The sequence below is a fragment of the Salvelinus sp. IW2-2015 genome, linkage group LG28 (assembly GCF_002910315.2).
Source record: "Salvelinus sp. IW2-2015 linkage group LG28, ASM291031v2, whole genome shotgun sequence".
Taxonomy (NCBI): Eukaryota; Metazoa; Chordata; class Actinopteri; order Salmoniformes; family Salmonidae; genus Salvelinus; species Salvelinus sp. IW2-2015.
The window spans coordinates 18,035,759-18,055,319 of NC_036868.1; the positions used below are offsets into that span (position 1 = coordinate 18,035,759).

At 40.5% G+C, this 19,561-nt stretch overlaps 1 protein-coding gene across 2 annotated transcripts in view; it reads left to right on the forward strand.

Annotated features, from left to right (window-relative positions):
• Nucleotides 1-18,759, forward strand: part of LOC111954355 (sphingosine-1-phosphate phosphatase 1) — a 29,925-nt gene extending 11,166 nt beyond the window's left edge. The window contains exons 2-3 of one of the 2 annotated variants that reach the window (XM_023974026.2): nucleotides 2,372-2,461; nucleotides 17,422-18,759. In XM_023974026.2, the coding sequence (XP_023829794.1) occupies nucleotides 2,372-2,461; nucleotides 17,422-17,973 (642 nt within the window). In that variant the 3' untranslated portion in view covers nucleotides 17,974-18,759. The remainder of the gene's footprint in view (nucleotides 1-2,371; nucleotides 2,462-17,421) is intronic. The other variant, XM_023974027.2, reaches the window with a different exon arrangement.
• Nucleotides 18,760-19,561: the final 802 nt, after the last annotated feature.

The window sequence follows — 19,561 nt, forward strand, 5'->3', positions numbered from 1 at the left end:
TTCCTAAAACAATAATTGTTCACCTGTCATAGATTTGAGCACAAATTGTATCATGGCATTGCATGCAAAGGCCTATAGGCTTAGGTGTTCACTGTATGATATTGATATTTTAATATACCTACATAGTGCATTCAGAAAGTACTACCCTTTTTCTACATTTTGTTACGTTACAGCCTTATTCTAAACTGAATTAAATTGTAAAAAGTCCTCAATCTACACACAATTCCCCATAATGACAAAGCGAAAACAGGTTTTTAGGAACCTTATTGTTACCCTGACATAGTTCCGCTGTGGTGACGAGAGAACCTTCCAGAAGGACACCCATCTCTGCAGCACTCCACCAATCAGGCCTTTATGGTGGAGTGGCTAGACAGAAGCCACTCCTCAGTAAAAAGCATATTATAGCCCGCTTGGAGTTTGCTAAAAGGCTCTGACCATGAGAAACAAGATTCTCTGGTCCGATGAAACCAAAATTGAAGTCTTGGCCTGAATGCCAAGCGTCACGTCTGGAGGAAACCTGGCACCATCCCTATGGTGAAGCCTGGTGGTGGCAGCATCATGCTGTGGGGATGTTTATCAGCAGCAGAGACTGGGAGATTCGTCAGGATCAAGGCAAAGATGAACAGAGCAAAGTACAGAGAGATCTTTGATGAAAACCTGCTCAGGACCTCAGACTGGGGCAAAGGTTCACCTTCCGACAGGACAACGACCCTAAGCGCACAGCCAAGACAACGTAGGAGTTGCTTCGGGACAAGACTGAATGTCCTTGAGTGGCCCAGCCAGAGCCCGGACTTGAACCTGATCGAACATCTCTGGAAAGACCTGAAAATAGCTGTGTAGCGACGCTCCCCATCCAACCTGACAAAGCTTGAGAGGATCTGCAGAGAAGAATGGGAGAAACTACCCAAATACAGGTGTGCCAAGCTTGTAGCGTCGTACCCGAGAAGAATTGAGGCAGTAAAGTACTGAGTAAAAAGAAAAGGGTCTGAATACTTTTTATTTTTTAAAAACTTTTATTTTGCAAACATTTCTAAAAAACTATTTAATCAATTTAAGAATAAGGCATTAACATAACAAAATGTGGGAAAAGTCAAGGGATCTGAATACTTTCTGAATGCACTGTATAGAAGGAGGGTAATTTGTTCCTCCCCAAAGCCCCCAAAAAGTTTGACAACCCTCCCCTATTATGGATCATGCCAGTAAATTTAGATCTGTCCCTAACCAGACTCAAGAAATATCTTAATGTTACAAACATCTTAACTTTATTTACAAATGTCAAACATATTAACATCCTTCTGCCAACTAATCTTTCTATGGATTACAGTGGGGCTCTGCCTATAAATCTATACCAAATCACTAAAATATTTATGACTAATTTCAGAATCTGTTTTTCTTGAAGGGGAACGGAGACAAAAGCAAAGACCTCTTGGGGAAAAGCTGCCTTGTCTATGGCATTAAAATGCATGATTCATTGTTAATCTGTCCATCACAAACATTTGGGTAGGCCTATTCTGGTACTTGAAAAGAGTCTCATTGCTGTACATTTTTGACAACAGGGCTTTTCAATCCTGACCCTCGAAGGCATTGTACAACTTGTTTTCTTTTCTTCCTTGTGGTTAGTCTAATAGGTTAGTCTAAATGACTCCTTGATTGGCCTGATAGTTCTCCCACCTGGTTTCACCATAGACATTAAAACCAGTAGATGGCGCTGACGTCATCCACGTATACCTATGACTATGTAAAACTCCCGATGGTGCATGAAGCCGGGAATTATTTTAATTTGAAGCGCGCCATATTGCTGAATGGCACCAACAAATCACTAAGGATCATGGTGAAAATGGCCATAACTAGCAAAGGATCATGGTCGATATAGTCTAGTCCCGTGTGGCTCAGTTGGTAGAGCATGGCGCTTGCAACGCCAGGGTTGTGGGTTCATTCCCCACGGGGGGACCAGGATGAATATGTATGAACTTTCCAATTTGTAAGTCGCTCTGGATAAGAGCGTCTGCTAAATGACTTAAAATGTAAAATGATATAGTCGTTTTCATCCTGCCTGAAATCCTCCTCGTAGCTTGCCAGCCCGTGATTGGTCTATGTCAGCACATGTGACGACAGGTCGCAGGTCTGAATCAGTCTCTGATTAATGAATAGCCTAGCCTAATGAACAACCAATAGGCCTATTGCTGTGGCCCTCCAGGACTGTAATTGAATAGCTTTTTACACACTTGAGATAGAACACACTGTAAATGTGACTGATTGGTATTCAGCTTGTTAAGCACATCTAATGATATGTATAGGCTGAACTTTTTAAATCATTAATGTGAACAATAGTAACCCCCCCCTTTCCCCCCTTTTCCCCCCTTGCTCACAGTACCCTTTCCTGTTTGGCTTGAGTCTGGCCATCTGCTGGAGTTTCCTCGTCTGTGTAAGCAGAGTCTACATGGGCATGCACTCTGTCCTGGTAAGTCAATAGTATTTTAGACCAAACAAGAACCTTTCTTGAAATATGAGGGGGTTAAACATGCATTCTAAGAAATGTTCATACATTTTTTGTTGAAGACATTCAAGGTTTAACCTGCAATCCAAACCGAATCCATGCTCCGTTTCACAATAGATTCACCTCGTGGTTTCCGTCTTGCCATGCCTTCATTGAAACACCTTATTCTAAAATAGGATCTCTATGTTAAAATCAATCTACTTTCACTCCTGCTTGTTCAATACAGATGTTCTGTACACACCAGGGTGATTTGAAAATTATGTGATGTTTTTCATATTGTGTTGTAGTGCTTTGGGTGCATGAAAGCACTTAATAAAATAACTATTATTATTATAACCACCACACAGAATCAGACAGAAATGTAGACTATCCTCTGTCCATTTGCTTCAGTGCATATTCAAGCCAGGCTCAAAATATACACTGCCGCTTCAGAAAAAAAAGCCCTGTACCCTGTACCTGACTCGCGTTGGACGTTTACAGAAGTTAACATCGTCTTTTGAATGTCATGTGATTATATATTTTTTTATAGCTCTGCCTTTTTTAAATTCATGCCCCCTTTGACTTTTCCTAAATAACTCTATTTAACACACTGATGTTGTTAGAATGTCTTATCACTAACATAATTTGTGTTATAAGTGGTGTTAGGAGGACATGTCACCCCCCCGCCCCTCCTTCACCCAACAGTTGCCTGCCCAGCTGATAATGGCCCATCAAAACTACAACTAAACTATATCAAAGTTAATTTCACATACATAATAATAGATGTAGCCTTAAAACCAGATTAAATTGACAGTCTGATGGTTGACAATATTATCAATTGTCAAATTGTGACTGATGAACAGCGCAGCGTGTGGAATTGAGACGGGAAAAACTAAAAGCAAGTCCTTCTACAGAGTCGTATAATGTACGATTTTATTTTGTCTTTTATAAACAATACAAAACATACACAAACAAACAACAGCATTCAAACATCAACTACATCACACCTGCCCAGACCCACTAGCACACACCCCGTCTCCAGAACCCACATCACTTAATGCCACATGGCCTGAAACGGCACCATTTTGTTTCTCTCCATAGCCCACGCACATTCAATATTTTAAATAATAAATCATTCGATTTTTCCATTGTTAATGATAGCCGATTTGATTGATTTTCCAAGTTTTTGGTATCTGTGTTTTCAAGATGAGTGATGTAGAGAATTGTCCAACCCATCGGGTTTCTCACTACACCCCCATATACCATGTCTTGAAATAGGCAGACAAAGATTAAAAGTAACTTTACATTATAATACTTCTGACAACCAACGTTCCAGCCCTGTCAGCAACTTCCAGACCTTAAAGCATTCCCAGAAAGCATGGATTTTTCACTCATTATATGTTTAACACTTAAAGGAGAAATCCACCCAAAACCACTCATTACTATAATTGACTGTTTCAAAAATGTTTAATTTTGTCATTATAATAAGGTTGGTAGCAACATGTGAAAACCGTTGTGGAAATCTGTTTCAACTCGAGTCGACTACAGAACCCACAATGCAATTCTCTCTCTATGGGGTAGCTGTAACTACACACAATAATACTAAAGTCAATATCAGCATGTGGAGTAACAGTTTAAGGTGATTTTTACAGCTATCAACTTACACGTCTACAATCTCACAATGTTCAACCTGCAGATTGATGTGCCTCAAAGTTTTTTTATTTTTTATTTTAAATAACATTATAGGATTTTAGTTTTTGGTACAAAAATCACCAGGAATTCAGCTATAAATTACTTTCATTTTGTTCAAATATTCCCACAAATAAAAGAGACTTGATCATGTCCCAATGTAATCAAGGTATGAAATGATTGTATTTGAAAATGACAATCTCTTAGTTGTGGTCATTTTGCAGAGTACAAATTATTATAATTATGTTCCGGCCTCCCGACCATCCGGTCTGACAAAAATCAGCCCATGGCTGGCTCTAATTGCCTACCCCTGCTCTACAGCTTGATAATATGCTCAATAAAAAGTTTACGTTGAATTACTGAGGCTTGTCTTAAATCATGTAGATTCATCTTGGCCTCTGTTTCACTAAAACAAATGTTGTATAATGGAAATGCACAAATAATTTTGTTCCATTCTTTCTCATGTCATTCAAACAAGTCTGGTGCTTCATGCTCTAAACGACTCAATTGGCTAGTTCTGCTGTCTGTAAAGAAATGGGCGGGCTGTCGGTTGATCCTAATGCTTCGATTGGACAGAGCGCAGCTTCATCTCAGTTCACTCGCTATTCATTGCATGACAAGTTCCACTCGCATGTTTTGCTCAGATCATTTAGATTGGTGCTGCCAACTAGGTATATGATTAATCAGTTGGCAAGGATGTTTGCCAGCAAGCTAATAATGTGTATAATATCTAACAAGCGGCATGAGCGTAGGAAAAGGATAAAACGTCGATGCCGATTTCTGACTGAGTTGACAGCGAACTCGCATGCCATCTGCTAGTTTTGAGAACTCACACACATACCTCTTCTCCTCCTGCAGCTTGTCGTGGTCTATAAAGGTGCAGAGAGATGATTTAAGTAGGCCTAGGTTATTGACTACAACCATTTTAAAATATGTTATGACACTTCTGTTTTTCATTATTAGGGGTCCTAGCACTCAAGGTTAAAATAAGTGATGGGCATTTTGAGTCTTTTCAGTGAGGTGGATCATTCGGCACTTTGTCAGTAGTATATCTGATTTTTCCAAATCAGCCCATCTAGTGACATTTTGACTTCTGAGGTAAAAATGAAGGTCCTTGTGCACACCTATCACTGAAATTGTTCAGTGAAGTTCATGCTTAACCCATTCAAGTGTGTGTGTGCACATGTCTTTCCAAAGGTAATAAGGGCAAAGTTCAGTTGAGGGCCAACCTCACCATGCTGGATGTCTTATCCGGGCCATTTTTTATTTTCCTTTTTTTCCACCCTGACACTTTGTTTCATATTCCACATCATGACATGACTCTTGCACAATGTTTACTCTTATCTGTAAAGAACCTTGAACTTTTTCTGAACATCTCTATAGCTTGATAAGATGCTCAATAAAAAGTTTAAGTTGAATTACTGAGGCTAGGCCTAACCTAAATCATGTAGTAGTGCCTCTTTCACAAGCCTTTGCCCCAACATTTAGTTTTCAATCAAAAATATTTTGTATAATGGAAATGCACCAATTATTTTGTAGCATGAAGTTCATTATTGTAAAGTGATTATGGGTGTGCCAAGTACTCGGGAAAAAACAATTATCATAATGGATATGGAGAATTTTCCGGATACAATTATAATACACACATCTTTCTCTTGTCGTCAAACAAGTCTGAGGTGCTGCCTGCGCTAAATGCTCAATTGGCTAGTTCTGCTGTCGATAAAGAAATGGGCGGGCTGTAGTTTGATCCTACTGCTACAATTGGATAGAGCGCAGCTGTATCTCCGTTAACTCGCTCTTCATTGCGTGAACATTTCTCATGTTCTGCTCCTATCATTTAGACTGGTGCTGCCAACTGGTTATATGGTCAATCGGTTGACGAGGACATTTTCCAACAAGCTAATAATGTGTTTAATTAAGTGATAATGCCAGAGAAGCTGTGGTTTGGAGGATATATTGGCACGGTGTTCGTCTTGGGCTGGCAAACCGTGCCAATATATCCTCCAAACCCCATGGCTTCTGTGGCGTTATCACTTTTATACACCGGGTTACCAACCTATTGAAATAATGATTGACATATTTCCATTTAACATTATTTTGATTTAATTTATTCATACTATTTCATCCTTCCATGAGGATATTGTCCTGAGATTGCTACCCAAGCCATCTGGTCGTTCATTCCATTGTATTGTTTCCAGTTAAGGTTCACTGGTCGTTAGTTCGATTGGGCAGGTTGCTATGTGTCACGAACCGGCTCAAAGCCCGTAACAAAAGGGAGACAACGTGGAGATAAGGAGTAACAATATATATATTTATTAAGTAAAGTAACTAGGTATAATATACAATGGTGTGTGTAATCAGTAATCAGTAGTGTAAGTGAGTGTTTTGCATGCATGAATGTGATAATGCAGGGTGTTGAAAGATGCTAAAGTAAACAACCAAAAAACCACCAAGAAACACAACAAAATCTATAAAGGTGTCTGCATGGAGAGAGTCTCCTCCATGAATGGGGAAGTGGTGCATTTATCCTATGACACAGCGGGCCCAGGTGTTTCCCATGTAGCTGATGACCCTCCCAACTCCGCCCACCGACATCCTAATAAGGAAACAAGAACAAAGAGAGAATACGGCAGACAGAGTGGGAGGGTCGTCACATATGGCAAACAAAAATTGTTGCTTTAGAGCCCCCCCAGCTAGCCAACTACACAGCTAACACAATCACTCCAGACTGAAGCTGGAAAGATGCCGAACTAGCTGCATTTAGTTTTTCTATTGACAGGTCTTTGTATACAGTGCCTTCAAACTATTCACAACCCTTTACTTGTTTCACATTTTGTTTTTACAGCCTGAATAAAACATTTATTAAATGTAGATTTTGTATCACTGATCTACACACAATACTCAAATGTCAGTGGAATTTTGTTAAAAAATGTGTTTACAAAAATTTGCAATGCTAAATTGTCTTGAGTCAATAAGTATTCAACCCCTTATGACAAGCCTAAATAAATTCAGGAGTAAAATGTGCTTAACAAATCACATAAGTTTCATGGACTCATTCCATGTTCAATAATAGTGATTAAGATTATTTTTGAATGACTAACCCATCTCTATATCCCACACATGCAATTATCTGTAAGGTCCCACAATCGAGTAGTGAATTTCAAGCATAGATTCAACCACACCAATTGCATGTGCACCAATTGATATATGTGCAAAAAAATGTAAAAAGCACATGCTGAAAATCTCTTGAGCATGGTGAAGTTATTAATTACACTTTGGATGGTGTATCTATACATGCAGGAAACCTGTACAGAAGAAAAAATATTCCAAAACATGCATCCTGTTTGCAACGAGGCACTTCTGTCATAATGCAAATGATGTGGTAAAGAAATGAACTTTTTCTCCTGAATGCAAAGCATTTGGGGCAAACACAACACATAAGAGTACCACTCTTCATATTTTCAAGCATGGTGGTGGCTGCATAATGTTAAAAATATGTCATCATGGGAGTTTTTTAGGATAAAAATGAATGGAATACAGCGACAGTGCATTCGGAAAGTATTCAGACCCCTTCACTTTTTCCTCATTTTGTTACGGTACAGCCTTATTCTAAAATGGATACAATTTTAAAAAGTCAATCTACACACAATACCCCATAATGACAAAGCAACTGTTTTTTTGAAAAAATCCCAACTGATTTTACATTCACATAAGTATTCAGACCCTTTACTCGGTACTTTATTGATGTACCTTTGGCAGCGATTACAGTAATGAGTCTTCTTGGGTATGACGCTACAAACTTGGCACACCTGTATTTGGGGAGTTTCTCCCATTCTTCTCTGCAGATCCTCTCAAGCTCTGTCAGGTTGGATGGGGAGTGTTGCTGCACAGCTATTTTTAGGTCTCTCCAGAGATGTTCGATCAGGTTCAAGTCCGGGCTCTGGCTGGGCCACTCAAGGACATTCAGTCTTGTCCCGAAGCAACTCCTACGTTGTCTTGGCTGTGTTCTTAGGGTCGTTGTCCTGTTGGAAGGTAAACCTTTCCGCCCGTCTGAGGTCCTGAGCACTCTGGAGCAGGCTTTCATCAAAGATCTTGCTGTACTTTGCTCCGTTCATCTTTCCCTCAATCCTGACTAGTCTCCCAGTCTCTGCCACTGAAAAACATCCCCACAGCATGATGCTGCCACCATGCTTCACCATAGGAATGGTGCCAAGTGTCCTCCAGGCGTGATGCTTGGCATTCAGGCCAAATAGTTCAATCATGGTTTCATCAGACCAGAGAATCTTGTCATGGTCTGAGAGTCTTAGGAGTGGCTTCTAGCTGGCAGCTCTGCCATAAAGGCTTGATTGGTGAAGTGCTCCAGAGATGGTTGTCCTTCTGGAAGGTTCCCCCATCTCCACAGAGGAACTCTGGAGCACTGTCAGTGACCATCGGGTTCTTGGTCACCTCCCTGACCAAGGCCCTTCTCCCCCGATTGCTCAGTTTGGCCAGGTGGCCAGCTCTAGGAACTTTTTCCATTTAAGAATGATGGATGCCACTTTGTTCTTGGAACGTCAATGCTGCATGCATTTTTTGGTACCCTTCCTGAGATCTGTGCCTCAACATTCTTTTGACCTCATATGGCTTGGTTTTCGGACCTTTATATAGACAGCCGTGTGCCTTTCCAAATCATGTCCAATCAATTGAATTTACCACAGGTGGACTCCAATCAAGTTGTAGAAACATCATCAAGGATTTAAACAGACTTTGCTGTAGGCTACGATTTACTAGTTAACAAAAAATTATGTCATCTAAAATCTATTCACCCCACCCAGTATTGTCATCAAAATTTACCGGAAAGCATGTAGTCCTTGGCTCAGACAGTGTAGTAGTGTGGGCTCAATAGCATCTCATTAGTGTGCAAGATCTTGAGAATAAGCTGTACATGTGATGGAAGAATGCACTGTGCATGCAGAGGGTTGCAATTCCTTTGAATTGGGGATATGCCACAAGACCTAGAATTGCCTTGTGTATCCCACAAGAAAGGTTCACTGTTATAAACTAACTTTTTTTTAAATGAATTTAAGCAAAATTCCCACAATTCCAGGGCTTAACTTCCCATGGAAAAATTCTAGAAATTTACCGGAAAGTTTCCAACCCTTTGCAACCCTAGGCCTGAATACTTTCTGAATTCACTGTATGGAATGGCTCGCATCAGGTGCGCTGTTTTTCCCGGTAATTTGCATTTTGGAAAATGTTCGAAAATTACATTTTATTGGCTGCTTCATTACAGGAGTTGCATTTTCTGATAAGATGAATTACCATATTCTAAATGTGAGTTCTGTCATTCTGAGCACCGTGGGTGGACGCCCTAATGGATTACACACCCAATATGGGTCCGGTACATTTCTCAAATGACCGGGAAATTCAAATATTCACTGTCACGTTGTCTGGCACCTCATTTTCCTAAAGGCCTTCCCACACTGTACATCGGATTCAGTCTTTTGCGATTATTACATGTCACACTTTGCGTTGTTACCAAATTTAGCGTCTCAGGAGGCTGAAGAAATTCGGCTTGTCACCAAAAGCACTCACAAACTTCTACAGATGCACAATCGAGAGCATCCTGTCGGGCTGTATCACCGCCTGGTACGGCAACTGCTCCGCCACACCGTAAGGCTCTCCAGAGGGTAGTGAGGTCTGCACAACGCATCACCGGGGGCAAACTACCTGCCTCCAGGACACCTACACCACCCGATGTCACAGGAAGGCCATAAAGATCATCAAGGACAACAACCACCCGAGCCACTGCCTGTTCACCCCACTATCATCCAGAAGGCGAGGTCAGTACAGGTGCATCAAAGCAGGGACCGAGAGACTGAAAAACAGCTTCTATTCAAGGCCATCAGACTGTTTAACAGCCACCACTAACATTTAGTGGCCGCTGCCAACATACTGACTCAACTCCAGCCACTTTAATAATGGGAATTGATGGAAATTATGTAAAAATGTATCACTAGCCACTTTAAACAATGCCACTTAATATAATGTTTACATACCCTACATTACTCATCTCATATGTATATACTGTACTCTATCATCTACTGCATCTTGCCATCTTTATGTAATACATGTATCACTAGCCACTTTAAACTATGCCACTTTATGTTTACATACCCTACATTACTCATCTCATATGATATACTGTACCTCCTATACCATCTACTGCATCTTGCCTATGCCGTTCTGTACCATCACTCATTCATATATCTTTATGTACATATTCTTTATCCCTTTACACTTGTGTGTGTATAAGGTAGTAGTTGTGGAATTGTTAGGTTAGATTACTTGTTGGTTATTACTGCATTGTCGGAACTAGAAGCACAAGCATTTCGCTACACTCACATTAACATCTGCTAACCATGTGTATGTGACAAATAAAATTTGATTTGAAATTTAAATCTTTATCTCAAACTGGCCAGATTGTACAATTTGCTTCAGTTCTGTTGTCAAATTCTGCGATTGGCTTGCAAGGCTACGTCAGCCGACCTAGGCTACGTCAACTGAAGCTGTGTTTGATCTGCGCAGGTGCCAGCACCAGCAGTGCAAGCCTCCCAAGTGAGTTCGGAAAAACTGGAAGTATGCATCTTCAAAATATTTTTCACAAAACAAACTTTATACCCTGAGTATACAAAACAATAAGAACACCTGCTCTTTCCATGACACAGACTGACCAGGTGAATCCATCTGAAAGCGTTGTTCCCTTTTTGATGTCACTTGTTAAATGCACTTCAATCAGTGTAGAGACGGGTTAAAGAAGGATTTTTAAACTTTGAGACAATTGAGACATGGATCGGCAGACCTAGACCCTGTCACACTGAATGGGCCAAGACATCGGACAATTATTTACGACCTAAGAATTTGCCAACAATGTAGACATTTTGACTGGAACTACAAAATTGTTGCCTAGGGTGGCTAAATTCATGCAGTCTGTTCGGGCCTTAACGGAAACCCTGAAGTGTGCTTGCTTCAGTTTCTCAACGGCATAGCTAGGAGAGCTCAAAAAAGCACCAAATACAGGGCTACAGACTGCGATCATTTAGTCGCATTTTGCGACCCTTTGCCTTGGCTGTACGAGTAAATACAATATTAGTCCCATCAGCGTGAGCTGCACAATTTACATGGTCACCTGCAGGCAAGCTCATCAGAAATTTCTGGAATCCTATTTTAACAGTAAAATATAACAACAATTGCCTAATTGTCAACCCAAAATGCATGACAATCACTGGATTACGGTGCACATAAAAATATTTTGAATCACAACATAAGGATGATGAAACAACTTATTTATCTCAGTAGTCTATTTAAGCAATAACATATACCACGGCTAAGGGCTTTTCTCCAGCATGACACAATGCGGAGTGCCTGGATACAGCCCTTACCCGTGGTATATCGTCCATATACCATGATGGGTTCTGACTTCTAAACTTGTAAAATGAAATATCCTTGTTCATGGTATGGAGGGAGAGAGGGGAATGCAGAACATGTTATTGTTAGACATCAGGTGTCCTGTGGAAAAGAGAAGGGCCACAGTCTGGTTTCTACACCAGAAGGTAATGGTTATCTGTAAGGTGAATGTATATGGTGGGGTCAATTAAGGTTGGATATGAGCCAAGGGCTTGGAATGTTACTGAGTAAGGGAAAGGCAATCACATGCTTGTGGTCACTGATAAGGGTGGATAGCTGTGGATTAGTGAGGAATGGGGGCCGAGGTCAGGTCACATTAAGGGAGAAGGAACAGTTTATTACCCACATCACTTAATTTCCTGCCTAGCAATAAGGATGTAATGTTTAGAGAAGAGGAGATTTCACCTAAAATGGGGTATAAATACCTGTGGGAACATGTTTTTGTCTGTTCAACTGTCTGACACGTTTGGTGAATAAACATGGTTTGAGCTTTTCATAGTTGTCCGTTAGGTTCTAAATAACAGAGTAAAAACTAACAACCACAAACCGCCGAGGTGCCTTATTGCTATTATAAACTGGTTTCCAACGTAATTAGAGCAGTACATATACAAATTTTGTCATACCAAGGCTGTCAGCCAATCAGCATTCAGGGCTTGGATAATTTTTTATAAAGCGTTGTGAATGCATTTATAAGATGCTAAAAATATATATATATATATTGCGTGATTATAAGAAAAATCATGTGCAGTTCCACCAGGGGAAAATGTTAGTCTGGAGCCCTGACCTAATAGCTTTTTCCATGAGTCATAAAAGTGCATTGAAATTACTTAGGTGTGTGGCTACTTGGAGACACCAGTTAGACCTCTCACTCAAACCCATGTCATTGTTTTGTCTGACGTTGCACATGCCCCAAATGTTCCATGTATACTGTAAAACTTCAATTAATAGCCTGGGCGTTTATTTGTTTAAATCATTGAACAAAACAGGTGCTTGTTAGACAGGCTACTATTTGAGGCAGGTGTCTATTTCCTTAATGCACAAAGCTTTTACTAATTTGCATAGTTAATTGTTTAATTTCAGAATTAATTTCCAGTATTTTAATACATTTCTTTATTTTGTCTAAGTTGCCAAAAAAATAAAACCTTTTTCTTGACAGAATAATTATTTTCATTAGACTGCGTTTTCGGCATTACTTTTCTGGAGGTCTGAACTCCCGAAGTTGTTGACTGTTTTTGTACTTGCCAGTTAGCTAGCAGTTGTTGTTGCTGTTAGCAGCCAATGCCTAGAAGTTTCTTACTGGTGATTTAAAAATGGATGAATGCCATAATTTTTAAGTCATTATTGAATGTAACAAATCAAACATTAACCTCATAAACAATTCATGGTAACTCATGGTAATCTTGTAAACAATTAATTTTGACGTAGCATTTATTTGAAACAAGCGTTTATTTGCTGAAATGTGTTTAGTTGCCGAGCTATTAAAAGGGACAGGTGGCTATTTGAGACTCAGCATTTAATATAATTTTTAAGGTATTGTTATTATGTTACAGAATGTGTCGAGAGTATTTTCAGATTTTGTTATCAACAAATTCTGGGGAAAATGTCAATGTAGAATGCACAAAGTCAGGTGTAATGTTTGGATTCAGTCTTGTCAGATGGACTGTTGTGTCGATTTATGCGTATGCTTTTCATATTTCTTCTGTAAGAAACATTTCAATTTTGCCTTATCCATATAGGCCAATTCCCAGAAGTATAAAGGGTTAATTGTTACATAATTCAAATATGTTGTAGACAAAATAATGAAAAGGGATGTATGCTAGCCACAATAAACAGACCGATTTGTAGGCTACTTCAACACGTACATTGAATGTAGTTTGTTTTTTGCTTGACTTGAAAAACTTGTGACTCGACTCCATCTTACAAAGCAAGACATGGACTTGACTCGAGTCTCGACCCGCTCTACGTGGGACGCGACTTGAGACTCGGGCCTTTTGATTTGAGACTTGCTTCTGACTCGAATAACAGTGACTTGGTCCCACCTCTGCCTGGGGGTATGAAAAACAAATGCATAGAAATTATTTTATTAAACCTTTTAAATTGACCTTTATTGCCATTTATGTTACGCCATTATGTCCACGTTACACTGAATCTGAGGAATGGGAGAACACCAGCCATGCCCACCTATTCTCCTCTCCATTCTTCATTTTCATCCAACAATAACTCTTTCATAAAACAGCGAGGGGGATGATCATTGTTCTGTGGGAAGTTGATATATCTGAACAAGCCCTCTCCTCACTATATCACAGTGCTGGTCATCACCGATATTCTGTATTGGCCAGGGGGATTGTCTATTATATTTACAAAATATTCAAGTGACCGCTCTAACAATGGAAATGCATCAAAAGGTGGGAAGAGGTGAGATCAGGTGTGACCATTCTAACCACTGAGACTGCAGATACACGTGTGAACAATAGGCCATAGAGATAGAGGACTCCTCTTTGTATCTCTGCCATTATAGCATCTCTGACAGCATGGGCAGCGCCATTGAGCCCATCTCCATTTTCAAGTAGTCCATTTTTTTCTTCATTGGCTGATTGCGCCCACCTCAAAATCACCATCCAGTTGACTACTTTCAATGGCAGTGTCCATGCTGCCCTCAATGGCAGTGTCCATGCTAAAAGGGGTTATATCCATGATGGGTCCTCTATTTATCTCCGATATAAAGTTGTTTTTGGGTAAGTTGCAGAAATGCCACGTGCCCCCCCCCGGATGTCTGAATCATTCTTGATACACACAGGAAACTGTTGAGCATGAAAAACCCAGCAGCATTGCAGTTCCTGGCACCTACTACCATACCCCGTTCAAAGGCACTTGAATATTTTTTGTTGTTGCCTATTCACCCTCTGAATGGCACACACAATCCATGTCTCAAGGCTTATAAATCCTTCTTTGTATTTAACAAGTGACATCAATAAGGGATCATAGCTTTCACCTGGATTCACTTGGTCAATCTATGTCATGGAAAGAGCATATTTTGTACACTCAGTGTATATCAGTGCATTTGTATCAACCTAACCATTACGAAACTTCTATTAGATCAAATAAGCCTCATCAACAATGATTTTATTTTTTTCAAATTCGACTCATTGACCGTCATACAAAAATTCCTCACTTCGTGGGTTATTTTTCGTGAACAGATTTTGGGCTGAGTAAAACCTCTAGCTTTGCCTCTTACTCCCTGGTATAAATTATAATGGATTTATATATTTTCCACAATCTGCCTTTTTTTCTGGCCTGCAAATTAATTTTGACAAACACATTTTGTGCAGCCCTCTGTTGAATTTCAAAATCCCAACACAGCCCTTGAGCCAAAAGGTTTTCTTAACGGCGAAAAAAACAACAATCTGTCTATGGTCCACGGGGGCCCTCTATCGTCCAGGGTCCCGTTTTTCAGCGTGTGTGTCAGTCAATCAGTCCAAAGTTGACTGAAGAGGAGGATGTGGATTACTTAAGAGAGCTGAGTTCAGGTTTTGGGATCAATGCAAGTTTGCAAACTTGATTTTCTGGTTAAAATCACTTCATTGTATTTCAGATGACTTAATGTCTTTATTGAGGGAAAGATAAGGGACAATTGAATGGCTAATGAAGTTATTTAAATACAGTGGGGCAAAAAAGTATTTAGTCAGCCACCAATTGTGCAAGTTCTCCCACTTAAAAAGATGAGAGAGGCCTGTAATTTTCATCATAGGTACACTTCGACTATGACAGACAAAATGAGGGGAAAAAATCCAGAAAATCACATTGTAGGATTTTTAATGAATTGATTTGCAAATTATGGTGGAAAATAAGTATTTGGTCAATAACAAAAGTTTATCTCAATACTTTGTTATATACCCTTTGGTTGCAATGACAGAGGTCAAATGTTTCTGTAAGTCTTCACAAGGTTTTCACACACTTGCTGGTATTTTGGCCCATTCCTCCATGCAGATCTCCTCTAGAGCAGTGATGTTTTGGGGCTGTTGCTGGGTAACACGGACTTTCAACTCCCTCCAAAGATTTTCTATGGGTTGAGATCTGGAGACTGGCTAGGCCACTCCAGGACCTTGAAATGCTTCTTACGAAGCCACTCCTTCGTTGCCCGGGCGGTGTGTTTGGGATCATTGTCATGCTGAAAGACCCAGCCACGTTTCATCTTCAATGCCCTTGCTGATGGAAGGAGGTTTTCACTCAAAATCTCACGATACATGGCCCCATTCATTCTTTCCTTTACACGGATCAGTCGTCCTGGTCCCTTTGCAGAAAAACAGCCCCAAAGCATAATGTTTCCACCCCCATACTTCACATTAGGTATGGTGTTCTTTGGATGCAACTCAGCATTCTTTGTCCTCCAAACACGACGAGTTGGTTTTTACCAAAAAGTTATATTTTGGTTTCATCTGACCATATGACATTCTCCCAATCTTCTTCTGGATCATCCAAATGCTCTCTAGCAAACTTCAGACGGGCCTGGACATGTACTGGCTTAAGCAGGGGGACACGTCTGGCACTGCAGGATTTGAGTCCCTGGCGGCGTAGTATGTGTTACTGATGGTAGGCTTTGTTACTTTGGTCCCAGCTCTCTGCAGGTCATTCACTAGCGTCCCCCCGTGTGGTTCTGGGATTTTTGCTCACCGTTCTTGTGATCATTTTGACCCATGGGGTGAGATCTTGCGTGGAGCACCAGATCGAGGGAGATTATCAGTGGTCTTGTATGTCTTCCATTTCTAATAATTGCTCCCACAGTTGATTTCTTCAAACCAAGCTGCTTACCTATTGCAGATTCAGTCTTCCCAGCCTGGTGCAGGTCTACAATTTTGTTTCTGGTGTCCTTTGACAGCTCTTTGCTCTTGGCCATAGTGGAGTTTGGAGTGTGACTGTTTGAGGTGTGGACAGGTGTCTTTTATACTGATAACAAGTTCAAACAGGTGCCATTAATACAGGTTAGATACACGAGTGCCATTAATACACGAGTGGAGGACAGAGGAGCCTCTTAAAGAAGAAGTTACAGGTCTGTGAGAGCCAGAAATCTTGCTTGTTTGTAGGTGACCAAATACTTATTTTCCACCACTTGTTTGTAGGTGACCAAATACTTATTTTCCACCATAATTTGCAAATAAATTCATAAAAAATCCTACAATGTGATTTTCTGGATTTCTTTTCTCATTTTGTCTGTCATAGTTGAAGTGTACATATGATGAAAATTACAGGCCTCTCATGTTTTTAAGTGGGAGAACTTGCACAATTGGTGGCTGACTAAATACGTTTTTTGCCCCACTGTATATTGCCTCTGTCTTTTGATGTCTTGTAATCTCTCACCAAATAGAAAGTAGAGTAAAATGGTGTTTGAACTATTTTGTTATCATGTCATTTGAACATGGATTTAAAAAAAATCACAGATCAATAGTAGTAGTTGAAGTAATTATAGATCATGTGTGTGTTAAGACTAAAAGAGTGTACGGGTGCTTCCAAGGTTGTTGGGTTTCTATCCGTCAGAAAAATCACAATCTATCCATCAACCATGGTCCTCCTTGTTTTTTTTAATGACCAATTTACCCCTTTTACCAAAGAGCACCTGCTAATTACATAGAACTACTATTGTGTACTCTAGCAGCACTTCCCTTCTTTTTTTCAACAATTTATCCATCAACCAATTGAAGATGTAGTAGCGTTTTTCCAAATAGTTTCTCCCTACCACACTGCTGCGTTGACATGTGTTTAATGTATTTTGGTTTCAAGGCTCCCTAATATCCTTTGCAATCTCTGTTTTACAGGAGGTCATCACTGGCTTTCTATACAGCCTGCTGATCCTGGCCGTCTTCCAATCAACGTTGGACCAGATTGACAGTTTCTACCTGACGAGCCACCATGCACCACTAGTCATTGTCATCCTGCACGTAGGCTTAGGCTTCCTGGCCTTCACCCTGGACTCATGGAGCACCTCGCGGGGTGACACAGCGCAGGCTCTGGGCACTGGGGCCGGGGCTGCCCTGGCCTCCCACCTCAACCACCAGCTGGGCCTGCTGGCCGACCCACCACTTTCCTCCCTGCCCCTGGCACTGCCCCCCCTGAGTGCCGCCCTATTGGCCCGCTCCCTGCTGCGCCTACTGCTTGGGGTGGTCGTCCTGCTTGCCACCCGGGCTGCAATGAAAGCAGTCACCATTCCGCTGGCCTGCCGGGTGTTTGGGCTGCCTGCTGGCGATGTACGGCAGGCACGGCAGCACATGGAAGTTGAGCTATCTTACCGCTACATTGTCTATGGCACTGTGAGCTTCAGCTGCGTCTGTCTGGTTCCCCTCCTCTTCAGCTACCTGAACCTCTCCTGAACACACTCGATAATCTGCTAATCAGCCTCCTCCCCTTGTGCTTAAACAGTACATATGTACAGCAGAGACATGGCCACATGCCTATTATATTACGGTGATAAGAAGACCGGGAGACTAAAAAACAAATGTCAACTCTAAACGTGTTCACCAACTTTTTTGGGAGGGGTTGTCTTTTTCATCTCTGTCACCAGTTGTCATGTTGTCTCAGTCTGTGCCGTTAAAAGTAAGCCCAGCTAGCACATAACGTTCTGAGAACCATATGTTTCTTAGAGCTTGGTGAGAGTGTGGTTGTCTCGTGGTTATTTTGCATACAACCTTCCCACAAGTTTCTGGGAATGGCGCATGATAGTTGCTTGGCTTTGAAACATTCTCAGCACATTTAAGGAACTTTATGTGCTGAGATATTTCATTACTATAACAGAAAGTTTCCCAAAAGTTCAAACATGGTTACATTTAAATTTTGGTAAAGTTTTAGGAACGTTCTCCAACTGGTTTGACATTGGGTATGTTCTCAAATAGTTCAGAGAACGTTCTTCTGTAGGAATTTCAGTACTTCAGCATTACGTTTCCTCAATGTTCTATTTAAAGCAATGTTCTCAAACTGTTCTCGAATGTTATTTAAAAAAATAAATAATAATAATTCTGTTCTCAGCGTCAACAGCATCTTTGTTAAGTGTGTTGGTCGCGCCCTCTAATTGGCCACACCTGATCTTAATGAGTGCTTGTTTCCTTTGAAATGGGTTCCGTTTGAATAGACTAAAATCAACAGCGTTGTATGAGTAAAAAGTGGACTAATTCCATGGATAGAAAACACAAGATCATAGGTTTGAATCTCATTGACGCCATGCCACAAAAAATAAATGTGTTCGCATGATTTAATGCCTACGCAAATTAATGTCCATGTGTTCTTCCTGTGCTCGGAGTTCAAAACAGTTAAACTAAGCTAGCAGTGTTATTAAAAACTCTTATTGAAATATGTTCTTTGAATGTTATTTAATTAAGTTAAAATCAGAATGTTAATAAAACCTCCTGGGAAACTTTCAGGGAACCATAGTAAAATGTTCTCAGAACCTCTCTGCTACCTAAAAATGTATGTTCCCGGAACAGGCAAAAATGTTCACTTCTGTTCTCAGAACGTTTAAGAAATGTGTTTTACTGGTCAGGAAATTTATGGTTTCATTCCCAGAACCAATAGGAAACCAAAAACGTGCGTTCCCACAACTTCCAATGAACCAAACGTGCTAGCTGGGAGGTGTTTGTTTTATATCAGCCAAAATCCATCTCCTCTTGATTACGCTCTGCTCCCAACAGAAGGCCCTTTAATAGAAACACAGATACTGGCCCCAGTCTTTTCAAAACATTTAAGCCAGATCAAAACGATCCTGTGTTGTTCAATTCTGCTCCCCGTTCAGATGTAGTCCCTCATTTTTGTATGTAGTTTTTAAAAGACACTGAAGCAAATCTCTAACATATCACATGTGCTACAACAATGATGATCCCATGAGATTTGGGTAGACTTTTTAAAAAAAAATTATGTGTGTATCTTTCTAACATTAAGGGGAACAAAGTTGATTGTGGAAACAGGATT